Source organism: Procambarus clarkii, chromosome 39, assembly GCF_040958095.1.
Source record: "Procambarus clarkii isolate CNS0578487 chromosome 39, FALCON_Pclarkii_2.0, whole genome shotgun sequence".
In the NCBI taxonomy this organism is placed as follows: domain Eukaryota; kingdom Metazoa; phylum Arthropoda; class Malacostraca; order Decapoda; family Cambaridae; genus Procambarus; species Procambarus clarkii.
Genome location: NC_091188.1, coordinates 2,654,792 through 2,679,791, shown reverse-complemented (window position 1 = coordinate 2,679,791; position 25,000 = coordinate 2,654,792). Strand labels below are relative to the sequence as shown.

At 43.7% G+C, this 25,000-nt stretch overlaps 1 protein-coding gene across 1 annotated transcript in view; it reads left to right on the top strand.

The window, feature by feature from the left end:
- LOC138372471 (neuropeptide FF receptor 2-like) overlaps positions 1–25,000 on the top strand; it is a 75,047-nt gene that overhangs the window by 30,105 nt on the left and 19,942 nt on the right. Inside the window, exons 4-7 of the mRNA XM_069337933.1 lie at positions 1,524–1,670; positions 12,817–13,030; positions 13,698–13,916; positions 22,911–23,120. Coding sequence (XP_069194034.1) covers positions 1,524–1,670; positions 12,817–13,030; positions 13,698–13,916; positions 22,911–23,120 — 790 coding nt within the window. The remainder of the gene's footprint in view (positions 1–1,523; positions 1,671–12,816; positions 13,031–13,697; positions 13,917–22,910; positions 23,121–25,000) is intronic.

Here is a 25,000-nt window from a genome sequence, read left to right as displayed (position 1 = left end):
TTTATTCCTTAATTTCCTTTCGCATTTCAGTTCGTCTTCGATTTAAACTCTTTATTCTTATCTTACACCGCCACTCTCATCTCCTCTCTTTGTTTCATGTTTCCTTCAGTGACTCTCACCTGACTTATTGATTGTGAGGTCACTGACTCTTACCTCTAATGATGTGAGGTCCGTATGCCTCTACCCTGAGCCTCACCCCTTAAGCAGTGAGGTCCCTATACCTCCCCTGAGCCTCACCCCTTAAGCTGTGAGGTCCCTATACCTCCCCTGAGCCTGACCCTTTAAGCATTGAGGTCCCTATACCTCCCCTGAGCCTCACCCCTTAAGCTGTGAGGTCCCTATACCTCCCCTGAGCCTCACCCTTTAAGCTGTGAGGTCCCTATACGTCCCCTGAGCCTCACCCCTTAAGCTGTGAGGTCCCTATACCTCCCCTGAGCCTCCCCCCTTAAGCTGTGAGGTCCCTATACCTCCACTGGCCCTCACCCCTTAAGCAGTGAGGTCCCTATACCTCCCCTGAGCCTCCTCTTAAGCTGTGAGGTCCCTATACCTCCCCTGAGCCTGACCCTTTAAGCATTGAGGTCCCTATACCTCCCCTGAGCCTCACCCCTTAAGCTGTGAGGTCCCTATACCTCCCCTGAGCCTCACCCTTTAAGCTGTGAGGTCCCTATACGTCCCCTGAGCCTCACCCCTTAAGCTGTGAGGTCCCTATACCTCCCCTGGCCCTCACCCCTTAAGCAGTGAGGTCCCTATACCTCCCCTGAGCCTCCTCTTAAGCTGTGAGGTCCCTATACCTCCCCTGAGCCTCACCCCTTAAGCTGTGAGGTCCCCACACGTCCCCTGAGCCTCCCCTTAAGCTGTGAGGTCCTTATACCTCCCCTGAGCCTCACCCCTTAAGCTCTGAGGTCCCTATACCTCCCCTGAGCCTCACCCTTTAAACTGTGAGGTCCCTATACCTCCCCTGAGTCTCACCCCTTAAGCTGTGAGGTCCTTATACCTCCCCTGAGCCTCACCCCTTAAGCTGTAAGGTCCCTATACCCCCCAGAGCCTCACCCCTTAAACTGTGAGGTCCCTATACCTCCCCTGAGCCTCACCCCTTAAGCTGTAAGGTCCCTATATCTCCCCTGAGCCTCCCCTTAAGCTGTGAGGTCCTTATACCTCCCCTGAGCCTCACCCCTTAAGCTGTGAGGTCCCTATACCTCCCCTGGCCCTCACCCCTTAAGCTGTGAGGTCCCTATACCTCCCCTGGCCCTCACCCCTTAAGCTGTGAGGTCCCTATACCTCCCCTGACCCTCACCCCTTAAGCTGTGAGGTCCCTATACCTCCCCTGAGCCTCCCCTTAAGCTGTGAGGTCCCTATACCTCCCCTGAGCCCTCACCCCTTAAGCTGTGAGGTCCCTATACCTCCCCTGAGCCTCACCCCTTAAGCCGTGAGGTCCCTATACCTCCCCCTGACTCCCCCTTACTGTCATTATTATGGTCCCTCATTCCCTTCTGAAACTCCGTCATTCTTGCCCCCTGTGACAGGTACAAGGCGCTGATCCATCCCCTCAACACCCGCTGGACCAAGTCCCGCGCCCGGCTGGTCATCGCTGGTATCTGGGTCTTCTCCGTGCTGATCTCCCTGGTGCCGCTCGTCGTGTCCGACTCGGAGCGCTTCGACTGGGACGGAGAGTATGTACTGATTACAGTTTTGCTCGTCTGAGCGTTGTAGCGTACCAGGTACTCTTGGGTGGGATTCACAGAGGATGTTCGTGTCCCACTGTGATAGGATTCACAGAGTACGTTTGTGTCCCACTGTGATAGGATTCAGAGAGTACGTTCGTGTCCCACTGTGATAGGATTCAGAGAGTACGTGTACCACTGTGATAGGATTCACAGAGGACGTTCGTGTCCCACTGTGATAGGATTCACAGAGGTGGACAGGAGCATGAGGTGAAAAGAAACGCTCCCAACCATTTCTGTGCCGCCCGGGATTCCAACCCGGAATACACGATTGTTAGTCGAGAACGAAGCCGACTGTACTACAGAGACACTTTACTGAACAGTTTACGAGGTCGTTTGTAATACTAATAATCTTAAGTTGCAGACGACATTGTATATATCGAGATAAGAGGTCTCGTAAGTGCTTCGTGAATACGACTCCTGTTGGGGGTTTCCAGCCTGAGTTTCAGCTCAAATGGTGTTCTTGCTGTCATGGTTACGGAAATTAAATTGTTTAATGTTGGGTTATCTTGAGATCTTGAGATGATTTCGGGGCTTTAGTGTCCCCGCGGCCCGGTCCAGGCCTCCACCCCCAGGAAGCAGCCCGTGACAGCTGACTAACACCCAGGTCCCTATTTACTGCTAGGTAACAGGGGCATAGGGTGAAAGAAACTTGGCCCATTTGTTTCTGCCTCGTGCGGGAATCGAACCCGCGCCGCAGAATTACGAGTCCTGCGCGCTATCCACCAGGCTACGAGTACCCCTGGCTACTCCTGTTTTCAACCTAAAATAGTTTGGGTATCAAAATAATATATTCTTCAAGCATTTCTAGGGGTGAATCAAGCCATTTTTTTCAATTATGTCCGTTCGTTCGTTTGTGTTTGAGATGGTTTCGCTATGTGTCTATCTGTTCATGTGTTTGTTTTCTGAATGTCTATCAATCCGTGAAGTCTCAGTTGAATACCAGTTCCAAACATGCTTATATATATATATATATATATATATATATATATATATATATATATATATATATATATATATATATATATATATATATATATATATATATATATATATATGTCGTACCTAGTAGCCAGAACGCACTTCTCAGCCTACTATGCAAGGCCCGATTTGCCTAATAAGCCAAGTTTTCATGAATTAATTGTTTTTCGACTACCTAACCTACCTAACCTAACCTAACCTAACGTTTTCGGCTACCTAACCTAACCTAACCTATAAAGATAGGTTAGGTTAGGTTAGGTAGGGTTGGTTAGGTTTGGTCATATATCTATGTTAATTTTAACTCCAATAAAAACAAATTGACCTCATACATAATGAAATGGGTAGCTTTATCATTTCATAAGAAAAAAATTTGAGAAAATATATTAATTCAGGAAAACTTGGCTTATTAGGCAAATCAGCCCTTGCATAGTAGGCCGAGAAGTTCGTTCTGGCTATTAGGTACGACATATATATATATATGTATATATATATATATATATATATATATATATATATATATATATATATATATATATATATATATATATGAATAGTTATATACAAAATGGATTAGTTAGAAAATACACAGTAAAATATCAATGGCTGTTGACCAATTCGAGATTGTCGGTTCCCAGCCAGGAATGCAGGACACATCCTTGGTTCCTGGTGAGTGGTCCCTGTATCGTTACAATAAGGCGTTGAGAAACCACGGTGGTCAATCTTGGGGCTCTTGTTATTTCCCTGAGACTGCAATCCAAACCCTGAACAAATTGTTGGTACTTTTTCTCCAGGGGTCTCAGGGTCCCAGGGTCCCAGGGTCCCAGGGTCTCAGGGTCCCAGGGTCCCAGGGTCCCAGGGTCTCAGGGTCCCAGGGTCCCAGGGTCCCAGGGTCCCAGGGTTCTAGGGGTCTCTGAGCCCTAGGTTACAGGTTCTCAAATCCTATGGAACCCAATTTGTATTGGTATGCAGGCGATGAGTCACAATAGCGTGGCTAAAGTAAGTTGACCAGACCACACACTAGAAGGTGAAGGGTCGACGACGTTTCGGTCCGTCCTGGACAATCGACTTGAGAATGGTCCAGGACGGATCGAAACGTCGTCGTCCCTTCACCTTCTAGTGTGTGGTCTGGTCAACTTGTATTGGTAGTTCTGATACCCATACTTATTAGGCTCGTTGACCAAACCACTTATTAGGCATGGTAACGTCTATTGATAATTACTTACTTAGAATTGGCCACTTTTCGGAGAGTGGGTTTACTCCACTTAATTGACTAAAGGTGATGGAGCTGTCAACTAAGCTGGATACACATGTGTAATCCCCCCCACAAGCTGCCATCCATTTTTTCCGGCCGTGTAAAGTAATCCCATCAGGGGGAAGCAACAGGATTAACATTAGGACAATGGAAAGCGGGAACTCTTTCTGCTGGACGGTTGTGAAGCTTTTCTCAATGATGCTGACTTCTTTGTGTCTTGGATGCTGTCTCTTGCAGTGTTCAGATCGTACAAGCTATTTTTGTCGGCTTCTTCCTGGAAGCATTCCTGCTCTAATCTATGTAGATTAAAGCAGGAATGCCTGTTGCAGACATGCAAATCACCCGAGGCAAATTGCCGGCTTGGTAACGACTGTGAAGGGAGCGTAATGCAGCGTTGAGCAACGTTGTTGCTGCTGCTTCCTCCACGATGAGGCAGTCAGAAGAAAATTACTAGGCTTCTTGAGGGATTTGCCTGAGTGCTAGAGGTTCCTGGAGTGTCTAACTTGCTGGTGTATTGTGTAAAACTGGAATCCTGAACCTCCCTGGAAGCCTCCAAGGTCTCCAGGAAGAATTTCGTTAACGAGGTGGCGATGGATAGGACAGCTGGTAAAGCAATTAGGGTAGCTGTGCGGACACGAAGGCTACCGAGTCTGTTAAGCAGAATGTCTTGTTTCTACTGGAAGTCCTGTAGAGGATGGCTGAGAACGTCAATGAATTTGGATTTCAACCGGTTGTCATACTCCCATACATCCCACAACAGCTTTGGGCTTTTGTGGGATGGGCAGCACTTTAAAAAGTATATTAGCTTTAGGAAGGATAAGCACCTAGTTAGAAGGCATAATTCATTGTGAGTATTAATGCTTACAATGAATGCTTACATCATTTCTAGCTTATATATATTGTTCGTGACTATGTTTGTTTACAAATTACCTCCAAAATTCTAATTTGGGGATTATCTGAAAAGCCAACGGGGACTGATCAGCTTGGCCCGACCACGCCAATACTCATGCTAATGACTAATGAAAAGAAAGTTATAATTATTAATATCTAATTATACCAACAATAACACAAATAATTAAAGTGATAATAATCCTAATAATAACAACAACAATAATAATAATAAGTAAATTACTGGTAATAATATATATTTATAGGAAAAATAACAAACAGGATTATCACATCAAGTTGACAACAATTAATGAAAAAAAAATATTCTGGAGATCTTTAAAAAAATATAAAAAAGTTTACAGGATAAAGTTACTGTTTCTTTATTAATTTCTACAAGAGGCAAACCAGAGTTTGCTGAAAAAAAACTTTCTCCCCCCCCCCGTACTCTCACCCCCCACTTCCCTCACCCTCTCTCCCTCACCCCCCCCCCCCCCCCCAATGTCTACATACCCAGGGTGTGCCCTGACGACCAGAGGTCTGTGGACGGCTGGTAATTAGACCTGAGGGTCGTCGAGCTGTTGTAATTTACATGAGCACCATTAGGGTCCGGCGCTGGGATATTCGGCACCGTGTTTCCTCTCAGCGCTACTCACAGCAGCAAATCCTAAGTGTGTAGCGTGAGTGTGTTAGTAAAAAGGTTCGAATGACAAAGTTTGACCTAGAAATACGTTCTTGCTGGTCACTCTAGCAGTGCTTGTAATATATATATATATATATATATATATATATATATATATATATATATATATATATATATATATATATATATATATATATATATATATATATATAATATATATTATAATATATTATAATATAATATATTATAATATATTATATATATATATTATAATATATATAATATATTTATATTATATATAAATAAAAAAGGGGGGTGGTAGGAGAAGCGAACACTCTTTCGTATTCAGAGTTAAATGGCAAGTTTTTCCCTGAATGCTCTGTGTTCCCTTCTCTGAGGCTGTGGGTCCCTATAATTGCACCAGTGGTGGTACCCCCTATATATATATATATATATATATATATATATATATATATATATATATATATATATATATATATATATATATATATATATATATATATATATAAGATTAGATTCAGCAAAGACCTGGTTAAATACCGGTTTGGAAATAGGGAGTTGTTGAATTATGGAATAAAATACTTGGTAACGTAATAGATCCTGCAACGCAGGATTGTTTGAAGTGAAGGCTAGACACGTATATTTATGAGTTGAGGTGGATTTAAATCATTGTTGCAATATCTACCTGTGGTGGGTGATAACGGGTCGCATGTGTAACAGAGACAACACAGGCGATGATGATAACAATATTGTATTATGTTGCAAATTGAACAGATATGCAAATGAGGGGCCAGAAACGGTATACAGAATGAAGGGGAAATTACGTCCACGTGACGACTGTAGATAAAGACCTGGGGAGTGGATATAACACCAAGCCTAACTCCGGAGGCTCATATAGATAGGATAACATCAGCGGCATACTGTTCAATGGCAGGAGATTCTATATCACATATGTCAGATCAATCCTCATATATATTTCTCCATCGTGGAGTACGTATCTAGTCAAATACAAGAAGAAGTTGGATAATATTCAAAAGATATGCCACCAGACTAGTCCCGGAACTATGAGGTATAAGTTACGAGGAAAGCTTACAGGAATTAAAATACATTCCACTTGAAGTCATGATTACCACGTATAAAACTCCCACGGTGAATTGAGAGGGCAGACAAGGACAATCTACCACGGGTGGTACTCGAACGAGGGAACACATGTGGAGAGCTGAGTACATAGATGAGCGACATTCATATTGCAAAGAATTTGAAGTGAACAAATGGAAGGCATTAAGAAGTGAGGTGTGGAGGCAGACTCCACATGTAGTTTCAAATGTCATTATGACAGAGCTCAACGGGCTCAAGAACCTATACTCCAGATGATTGAAAGATAATATTTCCAGAAAGATAATATTTCTTCATATGAAAGATTTCTAATTTGGGGAATTAACTTAGTCATCCAACGCTGGATGACAGTTGAGAGGCGGGACCAAGGAGCTGAAGGTCAACCTCCTGCGAGGACACACATACACACAAAGTCAGAGGCAATTATCTTATATTTATTTATATGTATAGACTTCAGAGATTCCGAAAAGTTTTTTCATGAAAACCAAATTGAAATCTGGAAAATTCCGATCAAAGTGACAAGTGATCCGTAATAATCTTTTATTCACTCACGCCTTATAATTATTTGTCTCTAATTATTCTCTCTCTCTCTCTCTCTCTCTCTCTCTCTCTCTCTCTCTCTCTCTCTCTCTCTCTCTCTCTCTCTCTCTCTCTCTCTCTCGTCCAACTACTTGGCCTGGAAGGTAGAGTGAGGGGGTCTCGCTTCATGCAGGTCGGCGCTCAATCCCCGACCGTCCAAAATGGTTGAGCACCATTCCTTTCCCGCCGTCCAATCCAAAATCCTTATCCTGACCCCTTCCAAGGGCTATATAGTCGTAATGGCTTGATACTTTCCCCTGATAGATTCCTCCCTCTCTCTCTCTCTCTCTCTCTCTCTCTCTCTCTCTCTCTCTCTCTCTCTCTCTTAGGTAAGTTGGTTATACGTGCTGTACAAGGGGTAGAACACGTGAAAGTTGGTTATTCTGTCTTCAAAGTCTTCAAACATTCTTTCATATTCAGCAAAATTCTGTATCTATAAAAAAATAATGTCAGGTTGTCTGTTCGAGGTTGGGGGCCAGAAACATAGGGCTAGTCTCACCAAACTTTGCAGGTCGATTGGTCTGTGTCTGGGGATGGTCATTGGCAGGTCAAGGTCGAACCCCATGATTTCCACACTAATTTGCACACTAATTTTCAGTCTCACTAAATACTTTACTAAGATTCATACAGCATATTATTTTCTAAATGATGATTGAATGTTAAAAATTTAATGCTTGTCTTATGTGGTTAATTTATTGACGAACACTAGTATATATATATATATATATATATATATATATATATATATATATATATATATATATATATATATATATATATGTGTGTGTGTGTGTGTGTGTGTGTGTGTGTGTGTGTGTGTGTGTGTGTGTGTGTGTGTACAAAGGAAATATAACGCGAGAGACATCATGGAACCTGAAATTTGGAGCAAATTTGAATTAATCTTGTTTTCTAATTTACTCCAATTTTCTTTACTCCAGAAATGGAAATGACAACTGAAGCTTTTAGGCAGACATACAAGCAGCCAGACAGACACGCAGACAAGCAGGTGGACACCCCCATCAAGCTGTGCGTGGCCGTCTCCTCTGCAAACACACTCAGACTCTGCATGAGTTTACACTGCAAACAACTGTTGAGCTTTCTGGAGTACCGGGTATACACCATGTCCTCATAGTGAGTGCTGCCTTACCTGGAGGAGCCTGAGTGCTGCTTCACTCGAAGGAGTCTGAGTGCTGCCTCACCTGGAGGATCCTGAGTGCCGCCTCACCTGGAGGATCCTGAGTGCTGCCTCTCCTGGAGGATCCTGAGTGCTGCCTCACCTGGAGGATCCTGAGTGCTGCCTCACCTGGAGGATCCTGAGTGCCGCCTCTCCTGGAGGATCCTGAGTGCCGCCTCTCCTGGAGGAGCCTGAGTGCTGCCTCTCCTGGAGGATCCTGAGTGCTGCCTCTCCTGGAGGATCCTGAGTGCCGCCTCTCCTGGAGGATCCTGAGTGCTGCCTCTCCTGGAGGATCCTGAGTGCCGCCTCTCCTGGAGGATCCTGAGTGCTGCCTCTCCTGGAGGAGCCTGAGTGCTGCCTCTCCTGGAGGAGCCTGAGTGCTGCCTCTCCTGGAGGATCCTGAGTGCTGCCTCTCCTGGAGGATCCTGAGTGCCGCCTCTCCTGGAGGATCCTGAGTGCTGCCTCTCCTGGAGGATCCTGAGTGCTGCCTCTCCTGGAGGATCCTGAGTGCCGCCTCTCCTGGAGGATCCTGAGTGCTGCCTCTCCTGGAGGATCCTGAGTGCCGCCTCTCCTGGAGGATCCTGAGTGCTGCCTCTCCTGGAGGATCCTGAGTGCCGCCTCACCTGGAGGATCCTGAGTGCTGCCTCTCCTGGAGGATCCTGAGTGCTGCCTCTCCTGGAGGATCCTGAGTGCTGCCTCTCCTGGAGGATCCTGAGTGCTGCCTCTCCTGGAGGATCCTGAGTGCCGCCTCACCTGGAGGATCCTGAGTGCCGCCTCTCCTGGAGGATCCTGAGTGCTGCCTCACCTGGAGGATCCTGAGTGCCGCCTCTCCTGGAGGATCCTGAGTGCCGCCTCTCCTGGAGGATCCTGAGTGCCGCCTCTCCTGGAGGATCCTGAGTGCCGCCTCACCTGGAGGATCCTGAGTGCCGCCTCTCCTGGAGGATCCTGAGTGCTGCCTCACCTGGAGGATCCTGAGTGCCGCCTCTCCTGGAGGATCCTGAGTGCCGCCTCTCCTGGAGGATCCTGAGTGCCGCCTCTCCTGGAGGATCCTGAGTGCTGCCTCTCCTGGAGGATCCTGAGTGCCGCCCCTCCTGGAGGATCCTGAGTGCCGCCTCACCTGGAGGATCCTGAGTGCCGCCTCACCTGGAGGATCCTGAGTGCTGCCTCTCCTGGAGGATCCTGAGTGCTGCCTCACCTGGAGGATCCTGAGTGCTGCCTCACCTGGAGGATCCTGAGTGCTGCCTCACCTAGAGGATCCTGAGTGCTGCCTCTCCTGGAGGATCCTGAGTGCTGCCTCACCTGGAGGATCCTGAGGCATGGTGATATAGAATCAGATAAACAACGACTATAAAGGGAGAAGATAAAGAAAGGGAAGTATGAAAATAGAGAAGAATTGCAACAAAATTTAAAAAATAATATATGAATTAGACAAAAGAGCAAGAAGTAGCAAAGGAGACAAAGAAGCAGAAGCAAAACAATAGGGAGAAGCCAAACATAGAAGATGAAGGAGAAGAAGTTGAATATAATTAAAAGGAAGAAAATCAGATTGGAAATATATCAGAAAATAAGAGAAAAGGAAGAATTATGAGGACGAGGAAGGAGGCCCCGAAACATCAATAAGAGGCACTTCACCGAACTTGTCAACACATCAATCATGTCCTCGACTATTGAATTTCAAAGATTTATGCGTTGCCTTGCCATTTGCCAGCGTGTGTGAGAGTCCCTCTGACAGGTCCACTTGAGCTCCTACGCAGACGCAAGCAGCAGAATGATATTGAAATGGCAGCAGACTCCACCAAACAAGCAGATGAGTCCTTCTGTCGCCCAGGATCTTTTCATATTCTCTTATCACAAAGAACTGGTATTCACAGCCCTTAAGTGTCCACTTATTAGATCGTGCACGTCTTCGACCTCTAAGTCGATCATGTCGGCTTAGATGATGATTTACGACTAAGCAGCTCGTAAACTAAACAGTTTACGAGCTGCCTGGCCGTTCTTACGGCCTGGATATTATTGATGAGGACGAGCTCGTAGCGCTCCGCAGCTCGTAAACCTTTTAGTAAATACCGACAAATCTTCCATAATCGAGATAAGAGATGTATAAATCTCGTACGTAGACACGAAAGGGCTTTGTGAATCCAGAAGTCAGGATCGCTCCACATACTCGCCACACTTGAAGTCTTCTCTCCACAGACCCACTAGCTACGCTCCCCCCTTAACTGGACTTTAAATTATCACGCAAGAAGCTCTCCTTTGAGGCTTCAGCAGCAGCTGACATAACCCGTCACGCGCACAGCGAAGGTTAAGTTACCGGCCGACTGCCTTTGTTGATGCCCAGACAGCGAGACCACCTCCTCTCAGTGTTACGCTTCTAATAGTTATAGACATTCCTAATAGTTATGGATACTCGTAAGGGGCTGTGGACATTTCTAATGGTTACAAACACTCTTGATATTGTTTGCTAACGTGAGGTAGGCTTGCCCCTTACAGAAGGCAAGACTACCTCACAGAAAAAGAAATTCAAGGGATTCGACTATATAGCACTTGGAAGGGACCAGGAAAAGAATTTGGGATGGGACGGGAGAGAAGGAATGGTGACCAACCACTTGGATGGTCTGGAATTGAACGCCGACCTGCATGAAGCGAGACCGTTGCTCTACCGTCACAAAAGGCACAATTAACTGGCACGAATAAGACACGAATTAAAACTACATCTGTGCTCGAGGTCTGACCAGGGAGGATTAACTGGGGCACTAATCCTTAACTGTTTGTTCCTGTTCAACCAGCGGTGCTACTGAATGCTAGGTCGTCTACTAGCTACTAGCTACTCTACTAGCTGCTCTACTAGCAGCTAGTAGAGTAAGGCTTAAAATGAGTTGCAGGAAAGGCAAGCTTAAAGCCTGCTAACAGGAGTCACTAGTCGTTCACTCCTGTGCTAACCTCTGAAATTATAAACCTAATATCTTATAGAATGCTTCTAATTCTTCGATTAATTAATTACAACGTATATTTTTGTATAATAACTTGTTATACAGTGGTAGCCTGCTCATTATAATTATCTACTTTTTTTTAATTTGATATGAATGTTGTTAAGTGAACGTCGTTCAATAATTGGGGATGTAACTTATATTGTTAATCTTGCATTTTATAATTTGAATAAATTTCAGAGAAGCGCAGTTAACATGTAAACATTGGAGGGAACTATCAGGGGGGGGGGGGGAAAGTGCCAAGCCATTACGACTATATAGCTTGTAATATAGTTACAAGTTCAGATGTTCAGATGTTCAATAAGTTTTAGTTTGTTCCACTTTTGAACGTGGTTCTGTCCTGAGGTTGTTACGGGTTAGCCTCTCTTGTGAGATTACCAGCTTGTGTGACGAGGAGTCACAATAACGTGGCTGAAATATGTTGACCAAACCACACAGTAGAAAGTGATGGGACGACGACGTTTCGGTCCGTCCTGGACCATTCTCAAGTCGATTATGAATGGTCCAGGACGGACCGAAACGTCGTCGTCCCATCACTTTCTAGTGTGTGGTTTGGTCAACATCACTAGCTTGTGTGATGAAATTGGGGCAGGATGATTACTCGCTGGTGATCTGAGGAACCAATCAGCGATGATCCGGAGACCAGATGAGCCAACCAAGAGTGGAACAAATCTATTAGCGGCCAGACCAGGGCGTCTGATTAGTCATTCGCCCATAGTGAGACTGATTGAACTGGTGATAGATTTCTCCTTCAGCTCTACGTTTCTGTTCCTATTTTCTCTAGAGAGAGAGAGAGAGAGAGAGAGAGAGAGAGAGAGAGAGAGAGAGAGAGAGAGAGAGAGAGAGAGAGAGAGAGAGAGAGAGAGAGAGAGAGAGAGAGAGAGAGTTCCCTTTTTCCTTGGACTTAAATCATTCCCTTGGACTTAGTCTTTCTGCCTCTTTGTTACATTGCGTTTACTTTATTTCAGTATTCACTTCCTTATCTCTGTACCTTGCTAATGCTGTTGCTGTGAAATTCCTTCTCTGTTTTAATTCTGGATTTCTCTTTAATTTTATTGTGTGCCTCCGGTAGCTTGTTCATCTGGATGAGTCTCAGTCTCCTGCTCTCTCTGTCCTAGATGAGGACATAGGGGACTTATAAGACAATTATATTTTCTTTTTATTATTGTACAATGTATATTACTCTGTCGCTTCTGTCCCCCCCTTCTTTGTATCTGCTTCTACCTCTGCTTCTTCATAAACCAACCCCCACTTACCACCTGCTCAAGTCTCCCCTGCAGGAGAGAGCCCATCTTGCACTAACCCATCACTAACCAAGAAGCCACCACAACCTCACCATCTCACTAACCCCCCCTACAACCTCACCCAACCTCCCAACCTCCCAACCTCTCAGCCTTTCCACCGAAGCCCTTCGTTGCCTCCCTCTCACCCCACCTGCTGTGGCCCTCTTCCCACAGGTGGTATTACGAGTGTAAGGAGAACTGGCCCCAGACGCAGAACGAACTGTACGAAAAGACCTACACGGTGGTGCTGTTCGTACTGACGTTCGCCCTGCCCGTGGTGGGGCTGGGCTACACCTACCTCTCCATCGTAGCCATGATGTGCTCCTACAGGATCCCCGGCAACGCCGAGCCCTCCAGGGACCAGCAGCACCTCCAGGCGAAGGTCAAGGTGAGAGCAGGGTGGTGTGAGAGGCTGAGGGTGGAGTGAGAAGGGTGTGGAAAGGATGGGACGGAGGATAAGTTGATGGGAAAGGGACGCAGGAGGTAAGGTAGTTATTGAGAGTATGACTATATAGCAAGTCACGAAGGAAAGGAGGAGGAAGTAGGGGTAGAAGAGAGAAAAAATGGTGATAAGGATAAAGGGAAGGAAGGGAAAGGGTGGGAGAAGAACGGGAAGGGGAAGAGGAGCAGAATAAAGGAAGAGATGAATGGTAATACAGTGAAAGAGTAAAGCTTCCAAATTTCCAGACAATACACAAAAAAAGAGGCAATATATTCAGTCTCAAAATAACTTCAAGAAGATTGAGACTTCAAGAATGACCGAAAGAGAGAGAGAGAGAGAGAGAGAGAGAGAGAGAGAGAGAGAGAGAGAGAGAGAGAGAGAGAGAGAGAGAGAGAGAGAGAGAGAGAGAGAGAGAGAAAGATACAGAAAGAGATACACAGAGACCGAGAGAGAGAGAGAGAGAGAGAGAGAGAGAGAGAGAGAGAGAGAAAGATACAGAAAGAGATACACAGAGACCGAGAGAGAGAGAGAGAGAGATACAGAAAGAGATACACAGAGACCGAGACAGAGTACAGTTAATCAACAATGTGCCCATCTCTCACCATCGCTGCAGGTGATCAACATGATGATAGCGGTGATGGTGTGCTTCGTCCTGAGCTGGTTCCCGCTGCAGGTGCTGCAGTTCCTGATCTACTTCGCCCCGGAGATCACACACTGCCGGGGCCACGAGTGCTTCCCTTACTACATGAGCTTCTTCGCCTGCCACTGGATCGCCATGGCCAACTCCTTCATGAACCCCTTCATCTACTGCTTCATGAGCAACAACTTCAGGGTCAGTCTTCAGGTCTTTGATGGGGTTTTATCCTCGCTGCCTGCCAGTGCATGTGCAGTCACCACCTCTTTTTAAGTCTTGGTAGCTGACATCCTGGGTTGACTGAGGGTTTGGTAGCTGACATCCTGGGTTGATTGAGAGTTTGGAAGCTGACATCCTGGGGTTGACTGAGGGCTTGGTTGTTGATATCCTGGGTTGACTGAGGGCTTGGTTGTTGATATCCTGGGTTGACTGAGGGCTTGGTTGTTGATATCCTGGGTTGACTGAGGGCTTGGTTGTTGATATCCTGGGTTGACTGAGGGTTTGGTAGCTGACATCCTGGGTTGACTGAGGGTTTGGTAGCTGATATCCTGGGGTTGACTGAGTGTTTGGTAGCTGATATCCTGGGTTGACTGAGGGTTTGGTAGCTGACATCCTGGGTTGATTGAGAGTTTGGAAGCTGACATCCTGGGTTGACTGAGTGGGTTTCATCCATGGCGCCCTGGGTTTTGTAAAGGCTTCACTACCCATGCCACGACATTAATAAAGGCTTCATGGCCGAAATCGTGGAAATTGTTGACACTCGAGGCTTCCTGAAGCTTTCATTGCCAAAATTCGTGAGATCTGTGGTTTACTGAAGGATTCACAGTTAAAAATATGGGTTTAATTAAGGCTTGAACAACTCCACAAGAGCCGTGACGAGGATTCGAACCCGCGTCCGATTTGTTCATTTGATGGATCACGCAATTAGGATTTCTGTTTGTTAATTAATACCTGAGATTTACTAATGACTTCAGAGTTGTAAACCGTGATTTACTGAAGGGTTCACAAAGAATGTTGGGAATGTACTTAGCGTTCCAACTCTGTAAATGATAAGGTTTACAGAAGGTTTCAGATAATACATGGGATTTACTGAGGGGGTTCAGCACAACAATGGGGGTTTTCCTAATGGTTTCAACCTTCAGTAAACCTGTGGTTTACCGAAGGCTTCACAGCTGACATCTGGAGTTTCCTGAAGGAATTAGAGCTGATACCAGTGGTTTACTGAAGGTATATTTTCCGATTCTCTGGTTTACTGATAGTTTCAAATTTGATACTCTGAGATTCTTTGACGAGAATCGTTGAATATATAAATATATATATGTCGTACCTAATAGCCAGAACGCACTTCTCAGCCTACTATTCAATGCCCGATTTGCCTAATAAGCCAAGTTTTCATGAATTAATGTTTTTTCGTCTACCTAACCTAACCTAACCTAGCTTTTTTTGGCTACCTAACCTAGCCTTACCTATAAATATAGGTTAGGTTAGGTTAGGTAGGGTTGGTTAGGTTCGGTCATATATCTACGTTAATTTTAACTCCAATAAAAAAAATTGACCTCATACATAGAAAAAAGGGTTGCTTTATCATTTCATAAGAAAAAAATTATAGTAAATATATTAATTCAGGAAAACTTGGCTTATTAGGCAAATCGGGCCTTGAATAGTAGGCTGAGAAGTGAGTTCTGGCTACTAGGTACGACATATATATATATATATATATATATATATATATATATATATATAACCCAGCAATAAATACAGATAAATTACGATATATAATCACATATAAACATAATACAAAAGTTTATATATAATAACAATTGCATCAAAAGCGAATTAAAACAAGTAATACCGCAGAGTTTCACCAATGACACCAGCAGCAGCAGCTGAGACAATACTGCGAGTGCTCTCTTAACTGATTATGATAATTCCCTGAACACGTTCCCTGTGTTGCCTGTCTCGCCCTCACCCAATTAGAGCTTATCTCCGCCGGAACACCGAGAGAGAGACGCCGGACAAATTGTATATTGTCACACCCCGAGACATGTGTACAATGTCGCGCTGAAATGACAAGTCTTGTTTAATAAGTGAGTTTTGTGTGTGTGTGTTGGAAGGAGCTGTTATTTTTTTTTTTTAAGAAATTGCATGGAGACATTATATTGAGAGAGAGAGAGCGAGAGAGAGAGAGAGAGAGAGAGAGAGAGAGAGAGAGAGAGAGAGAGAGAGAGAGAGAGAGAGAGAGAGAGAGAGAGAGAGAGAGAGAGAGAGAGAGCCTGTCTCAAGGAACTGGTTTTTAGTGTATTCAAAACTTCCATATCATTTTTCTTGTCTGTCTCAAACTCATCCCCATTACCTGCCGCAGAGACCTCATCATCCCCATCATCCTCATCATCCTCAATCTCATTTTCATCCATTGATTTGGAATGAAGTCATGTCGGCAACATTCATACTCATGTTTATCAGGTCTTAGTAAAGTTCTCTCATCAAGCCTTCCCTCTGATTCATTCGTCTGATTATCTTCGCGTCATCTTCAAACACTATCGTAGCTAGAACAAATCCACAAGGGCCGTGACGAGGATTCGAACCTGCGTCCGGGAGCATCCCAGCATCCGTAGCTAGGTTCCTTCTTCCTGAGGCAAGGCGCTGACATGTGCCAGGAAGAAGACTGGTCCTAGCACTCAGCCCTGGGGAAGTCCCCCTTGTTGTTTACATCTATTATATTATGAATAGGTATTCGAAAGCCCTCTCACTTATGCTCGCTTCATTCTCATGTTTGTATAGAAACTTCTTGTTTTGAAAATTGTCGAAAACTCCCGCACCCGCAGAAAAGTTCACTCTGCCGAATTTATATTTGATCAGTGATTCATGAATCAGGGAATCTTTGATCACTGATTCCTCCAATTAAGATTTTTTGTTATGCTCCGATGAAATATTTGATTCACAGACGAATCTAGGTTATGCTAATATATTTAACTGCTTATTTATTAACAAATATATAATTATCATATAATATATTTAGCAGATATTTAACTAATTGCCATTAGTTACACGATAATGAAACGTTATTTTGATAAAGATTGTATTTCTTGTCAGCGGTGGAAGATTTATTATTATTATTATTATTATTATTATTATTATTATTATTATTATTATTATTTAATTATTTTCTACCACTGACGTGGCCACTCATTTACAATGCTAACCAGCATACATACATTTTCTTCTGTCCTCCATGGAAGCTGATAGACTGACGGTCATAATTGTCCGTTCAGAGGATGCGACGGGCATTCGAACTTGTACCACCCAAAGAGCCTAGACCACCCTACGAACCTAGGCCTACCTGGTTAGTTTAAACCAAACAATGGAACACCAAATAGGGTGAAAACTGTATTTTTTTAGAGGATATTTTCCGTAGAGAGTTTACGGTTGTGTTTGCGTCTCACTGAGAAATATTTTGTGCGTGCCTTAAGCCAGGTCTTAGATAACGTCCAGGCTTCAGGGGGTCTTATATTTCCTGGAGACATTAAGTACCACCGCTTGTGTTCCCAGCCAGCAAATATGGTGTAAGTAATGTGAGTGTGAATTGTTGCCCCAGACCCAACTTGGTGTGAGGATGTGAGGGCTGGTTGCTGCCCCAGACCCAGCTTAATGTGAGGATGTGAGGGGCTGGTTGCTGCCCCAGACCCAACTTGGTGTGAGGATGTGAGGGCTGGTTGCTGACCCAGACCCAGCTTAGTGTGAGGATGTGAGGGGGCTGGTTGCTGCCCCAGACCCAGCTTAGTGTGAGGATGTGAGGGGGCTGGTTGCTGCCCCAGACCCAGCTTAGTGTGAGGATGTGAGGGGGCTGGTTGCTGCCCCAGACCCAGCTTAGTGTGAGGATGTGAGGGCTGGTTGCTGACCCAGACCCAGCTTAGTGTGAGGATGTGAGGGGCTGGTTGCTGCCCCAGACCCAACTTGGTGTGAGGATGTGAGGGGGCTGGTTGCTGCCCCAGACCCAGCTTAGTGTGAGGATGTGAGGGGGCTGGTTGCTGCCTCTGACCCAGCTTAGTGTGAGGATGTGAGGGGCTGGTTGCTGCCCCAGACCCAACTTGGTGTGAGGATGTGAGGGGGCTGGTTGCTGCCCCAGACCCAACTAAATTGCTCGTAGAATGTCAAAATAATAATATTTTCGATTTTACCGAACTAATATCTTATAAATATTTAAAAGTTTAGGATATAAAGAAGGAAAATAAATTAAACAAAAAATAGTTTAGTTTAAACAGCTGTACAGAGATGCAAAAAAAAAACTGAACTAAATTGAGACAAAACTTTTAAGCCAACACATGAAGCATTATCAGCTTGAAACAGCGGACATTTGAGCATCGTCTGGTTACGGCCGAGATTGAATGGGACCGACCAGGAGGACAATTGGTTTTACATGTTCCTGTGTACACAATTGTGGGAATTATGGGACTATGTGTGACAATTCCTCGTGATTCAATGTGCCGCCACACAGACACACAGACCACACAATTACAGAGTATGTTGTCGTATTTGTGTTGTGGAGTTGCAAGTGAACATTGTTAAAGAAAAATGAGACAGTATTGTGTTTTGCTAGAAACGCTGTGATACGATATTCACTCTATTTTTTTAATTAAGGTTAGGGTATATTAGGAATGGTATAGATGATCCAAGTGAAGCTGCAAGCAAGAGCTGTTATCCTACATTTCTTCATCTGAACCCTGCACAACTAGCTACTCACTTATGAGCTTATTATTTTTATTTATGAATAAAATAGCTTTGATGTTAAGTAATTATTATATCAGGAACAGGATGAGCCTGGAGCCAACTATGTGCCAGAGCCTTATTGTGGTCTGTTGACCTGATTTCACGCGAATCAATATATCTATATTTGTCTCTATCTGTCTGTCTGTCTGTCTGTCTGTCTGTCTGTCTGTCTGTCTGTCTGTCTGTCTCTCTCTCTCTCTCTCTCTCTCTCTCTCTCTCTCTCTCTCTCTCTCTCTCTCTTCTCCCGTATTAAATGACAACGAGAATGTTAAAGTCTATTTTATTTAAACCGACATCATTTTGTTCTAATTCATGGCACCTAATAACTTACTTCACATAGCATTCAGCAACCCCGATAATTACATATTTAATATTTCCCAATACAACACGTTATCTAATTAACCGGTTGATTATATTTGTATTAGTCTTTTAAAAGCGGCTCAGCCGTGACGAACTCGTTGTTAACCGGAGCTTATTGTGCCACGAACTGTGTCCAGAACCGTTAGGATAATTATCTGGAGAACGAACTACGCCATTACAACTGGATAGTACCGGTAAGAAATATGTGGAAATGGATTTAGAATTGGCGGAAAGGAATGGCGTCCAATCACTTATACAAATGATAGGAGAATCTTTAACTTGATGCTCCTGTTCACCTAGCAATAAATATATACCTGGGAATTAAGACAGCTGCTACAAGTTACATCCTGGGAATATGTGTGTGAGAGAGAAACATTTGTAGCAGAAGATTTGACAGAAAATTTGTTCCGGAATCAGTACATTCAACAACTGACGGGTACAAAGGTGGGGTCCAAGAACTAACAACTCAATCCTGCAGGCACAAATAGTAAATACAAATATAAAATACACTATTTCTATGGCCTTATATTCACTGCTAATGAGTCAATGGTTGCAGACGAGGAGTCACAATAACGTGGCTGAAATATGTTGACCAAGCCACCCGCTAGAAAGTGAAGGGACGACGACGTTTCGGTTCGTCCTGGACCATTCTCAAGTCGATTGTGAATGGTCCAGAGCGGACCGAAACGTCGTCGTCCCTTCACTTTCTAGTGTGTGGTTTCGTCAACAGTCAATGGTCACTCTTATTTTGAGGATCTGGTAAAAGTAGAAATAACCTAACCAGGGAAGAGTTCAGGAAGTGGACGGCTGCCATTCCGAAGGGAAAGTTATGCTATCTTGAGGTTATCTTGAGATGATTTCGGGGCTTTAGTGTCCCCGCGGCCCGGTCCTCGACCAGGCCTCCACCCCCAGGAAGCAGCCCGTCACAGCTGACTAACACCCAGGTACCTATTTTACTGTTAGGTAACAGGGGCTTAGGGTGAAAGAAACTCTGCCCGTTGTTTCTCGCCAGCGCCTGGGATCGAACCCAGGAACACAGGATCACAAGTCCAGTGTGCTGTCCACTCGGCCGACCGGCTCCCTCCCTTATGCTGACCTAAGACACTTCCTATCAGGAACAGCGGGAATCACAGAACTCAGAAGAGAGCAACTCAGAAAGTGTTGAATTTACTCGCTCAGAATAGACGGGAAACAGTCGACAAGTTTGTTAGTATTTAATGAGAGGGTAATTATTGCCAATCAATTAACTCGGGGTTTAATTATAGTTGCAAGAATAGAATGCATTAGCACAGTGTCAAGATTAAACTACTGGTACAACTGAACTAAGTTGAGAACAACATTTGAAAGACAATTTTAAAGCAACATAGCAGATAAAGCAAGCACTCAATCCAACCAGCTTCATGGCTACAATAGATTAGGATGACAGTAAAGTAACAGGTGATAAAAAGGAGAATGGATGACACAGTGACAGATAATGACGGAGAAGTGTGTGAGGAAGACAAGAGTATAAGAATTGGTGATGAAATGGAGTATGGCGGAGACAGGAGGACACATTCACAAAAACATTCACAGAGAATGATAGGGAAGTGTGCGAGGAATAGCACCGGAGGAATATCAAATTAACAGACATGAAGTTAGGAGACGCATGGTGAAAAAGACACCACTTAGGGAGTGTTACCATACACGATCTCACCAGGTATATTATTACTAGGTGAGTACCACTAGGTGAATACTACTGGTTGAGTACTATTAGGCGAGTGCTACTAGGTGAGTGCACTCAATTATAACACAGAGACCTGCAGTGGTAGATAAGAGTCACAAACAACAGTCAAAAACTCATTCCCATCCCATTATAAGAGCCTAATTACTGATAAACAAGCCTGTCATTCACTTTATGGTGGCCCCGTCATATCCTTTTTTTTTTCCTGAGTTAATGTATTTCTCAATATACTTTACTATTACAATATATATTTTCCTCCATGTGTTGATTACTTGATTACCCTGGATGGTTGTGGTAGAGTAGTTTCCTGGTTTCTAATCACCTGGTAGAGAGTAATTGCGTTTCTGTGTACGTTTTTTTAGATGTGTTTTGGTATATTTGTATTTGGAGTTACATACCGGAGCTGCATATTCAAGAGTGGTTCTCCCGAAGGTTGTATATGGGACTATGAAATCTTTTTTTGTGTGCGTTCCTGAGGGCTTCAGGGCTTCAGGGCTTCACTGACATTGAACGGTTTTATTTTTAGTTTCGACCGAATGTATGGAGCTATTGTGTGCCTCTGGCATTATATTTGTGGTTATGTTTACTTTCAGGTGGTGTTCCAACTGTAGTGCAGGCAATTGTCTTCTTCTTTCATCTGTGTTACTGAACATGTCATCACATTCCTGTTACTCTCTTCATAACTTTGCAATTAGTTGTGGTAAAATCTATTCACCACTTTTCAAACCATTTCTGTAATGTCAAAAATCCCTATTGCAGGGTATGATTGACCTGTACTATTCTGATTCTTTTAATTAGTTTTGCTGCATCAGCAAACATTCGTTTGAATGATACACAAATTTATATCAGGTCGTTGATACATACTAGAATGAGAATGGTACCTAGTACCTGCCATGTGGTACTCCACTCCTTGCCTCTCTCCACTCTGGTATCTGCCACTCGCACTGTAGCCATATCTTTCCTGCGTGAGATGTTTTCATTCACTCACGGTCGGATAAAGTTTACCCCTGGTCTCATTGTGTTTATAATTACGTGAGATATTTACACGTAATTACATTCACACAGATTATAGGTGATAAATTGCACTCGACAGAAGTGTCAATAAAAGGCTCTGGATAAATGAATGAGACAAAGCACTAATTGGTGATGTTTGTAGTTTATCAGGAACTTGTTTCTTAGACGTGAATTACACCAAGATTAACACTTCATGTTTGACACCACACAATAATATTTCCTATAACTACAGCAAATTAGGGGATACATAGAACTCTTATATAGGTACACGGAACATGAATGTGCACATTGATATACATGTGGACAAGTAACAATCTGGTACAACATGGATGTGTGCGCTCTCTCTCTCTCTCTCTCTCTCTCTCTCTCTCTCTCTCTCTCTCTCTCTCTCTCTCTCTCTTTCTCTCTCTCTCTCTCTGGTCCTTTGATGTGTATAAATCAAAGTTGATATAGACAATAACACCGAGTGATTCCATCACAGAATCTCGTATACCATTTAGAAATTATTTACTCATTCCTATCTTTTCATATCTCTACGCAAAACTTTTCTAAGAATCTTTTTTATCGTATTGTCAAATCACTTTGACGAACTTTGTGAATGTGTGCGATATGACGAAGATTGATTCTGATGAATGTGACCGTCGTACAATATTTTATTGAACAATAAAGCCCGTATCTCTGGCGTTACTGCGGTACTTGCAGTAATGTCATTCACGCGAAAATCTATACCAGTCTCAGATCAACAAGATTTGAACGGACACATATTGCCACCACCTTAGTATATCGCGTTGATGCGTACAGTGTTACCAGGTGCTAGAGCTCACGTCTAACCTTCGACAATGGTCCCACAAAAATTCTTAGTGACCCCCTTCACAGTAGCTCGAGGAATCGGTTCATGTGGCATCCTAGCACTCTGAAGAAATACTACCAAATTCTTTCATGTTCCTATTTAATCCTCGAACAGTTGAAGCTGTTCTGACGATCTGTATGAAGTCTTTTCACAGACACCGCAGGCAAGGGTATTACCTCCACCACCATATCCACGGTTCACTATCGTTACCATAACCTAACTTTTCTCCTGGCGTTAGTGACACTAACAATGGGTCAGATATATTTCTGCTAATATTGACCAAACGCCCTATTCTGTTGCACAAGTCATAATTGTTTTTAATATTGCAATAAATCAGCATTTAAGCAGCTATCAACCTAGCATAAATAATGTACAACATAGTTTCTCTAGAGAGCTTATTATGTGATACTAGAATACCCATCTCGCAGGATGGTTAGTTATTCAGGGCATGTGATCAGTAATCTACTCTGACAAACTTTAGATGCATTATGAGGATGTCTTCAAGAACATGAAAGTGAATAAAGTACCTACAAAGCTCCAGGTACCTCATACTGGCAGGTCTGAAGGATCTAATGACTGGACATTCTATAACGAAGTGTGTGAGATCCTGATCGACCCAAGTTCCTGCTCACAGAGGTTGTATCTGAAGTGTTCAAGATTGAAGGACGTCACCTGTAGCCACCTGCCACAGGTAACGTAACCTGTAGCCACCTGCCACAGGTAACGTCACCTGTAGCCACCTGCCTCAGGTAACGACACCTGTAGCCACCTGCCACAGGTAACGACACCTGTAGCCACCTGCCACAGGTAACGACACCTGTAGCCACCTGCCACAGGTAACGACACCTGTAGCCACCTGCTACAGGCAACGACACCTGTAGCCACCTGCCACAGGTAACGACACCTGTAGCCACCTGCCACAGGTAACGGTAATCCAACCTGATCCTGGCAACCACTGTGTCGCACAGTCTGGTGGATGTTTTGTGGTGTCCTTCTATACAGTTATCAGATCTAAACAAGTCATAGCTTTTTATACTAGTGCTTTCAGGCATAAGGGAATCTGCAATTTCTCTCCTATCAGACCTGATAGGAGATAAATATATTGAACACTGGAACACTGATTGGAGAGATTGGAACACTCCAATCTTAACAACAAAGATAAGAATATGTCGGTCGAGTTCAACTTTGTTCTTGTTGCAGGCTAATTTAGTTGCTATGTCTCAGTGAAACTCTACGGTAACTATGCATCACATTTCATTTGCTTCTTCCTCGAATTGTCAGTATAGATGTTCTCATCTCACCCAGAAATAAGATAGAAATACATCATGAAAATCATAAATTCAGGTTTCTTCTTGGGGAGGGGGCAAGTAACTGTTCAGTGCTCAGAATCATCGGATAATATTATAGTCAGATTCATAAATACTCGAGGAATGAGATGAAAATTCTGTCTTATTAAATATTATTCCGCTCTCCTTAGCCTCTGGCAACACCCTTCCACCTTCTTAAACTCTCCACTACCTAAACTCTACTTTCCTATACTATTTCTTTATTTTTTTAATAAATCTCCTTTTATCTTAGTAAATTATAACTATGATTCTCTCTCCCCACCTCTCACGTCTCTATCTCTCTCCCTCTCTCTCTCTGGTTAGGTAATACAGTTCTAACTTAGTTAGAACTGAGCTATTCAGATATGGATTAGTAAAAGATTATGTCTCACTCTCTCTCTCTCTCTCTCTCTCTCTCTCTCTCTCTCTCTCTCTCTCTCTCTCTCTCTCTCTCTCTCCCTCTCTCTCTCTCTCTCTCTCTCTCTCTCTCTCTCTCTCTCTCTCTCTCTCTCTTTCTCTCTCTCTTTCTCTCTCTCTCTCTCCCGTCACCTACACGATTCTCCTTCTGGGGCAAACCAGGGGAGGGAGCACCTAATTTTTCCTGCATGGTAATGAGGATTACATTAGCATGTTAAAGACATGGTAATGCATAATTAATCACAGTCTTCACTGAGAGGCTGTCAAGGCCAAGCAAAATGTTCTGGGGTGAGGTTTGACTGTAAAGAGCACCGTAGCAATTGTTTTTATTTCTTGACAGTTTGTCAAACCGTCCAGGAATTTCGCCTTTGGATTTTAATCAGTTTAATGTTAAAAAACTGAAATTTTAGTTCTGATTAAAATTTTTATTTGTAATCAGTTCAATGCTAAACATTTTTTTATTATTCATTTGTGTCTGTTATTGCTCTAGTGCTTGCACAGTGTTGCTGATTTAGAGTGAATTTAAATGAATAAATGTATTTTATGAGAATATGTTAGCGCTAACTGCATCGTGGCATTTGCGTAGGAAGCACACGAAGATGTTATTGACTACCAGGCCAGAGTGATTTGTTTCTGAATGTATCTGTGACTAATTAAAATTCACAGGAATTTGAGACACATTCGTGTATTAGGAAAGTCTTGATTATTGACCGTCACGTTGAGGCCTGGGGCTGGTTCAAGGGTCAATACGTATGATCTATGATTCTGGAGCACAAGAGCAGGGTTCTTTGACCTATATAAGTCGCAAGTTGAGAAATCATGCGCGTGG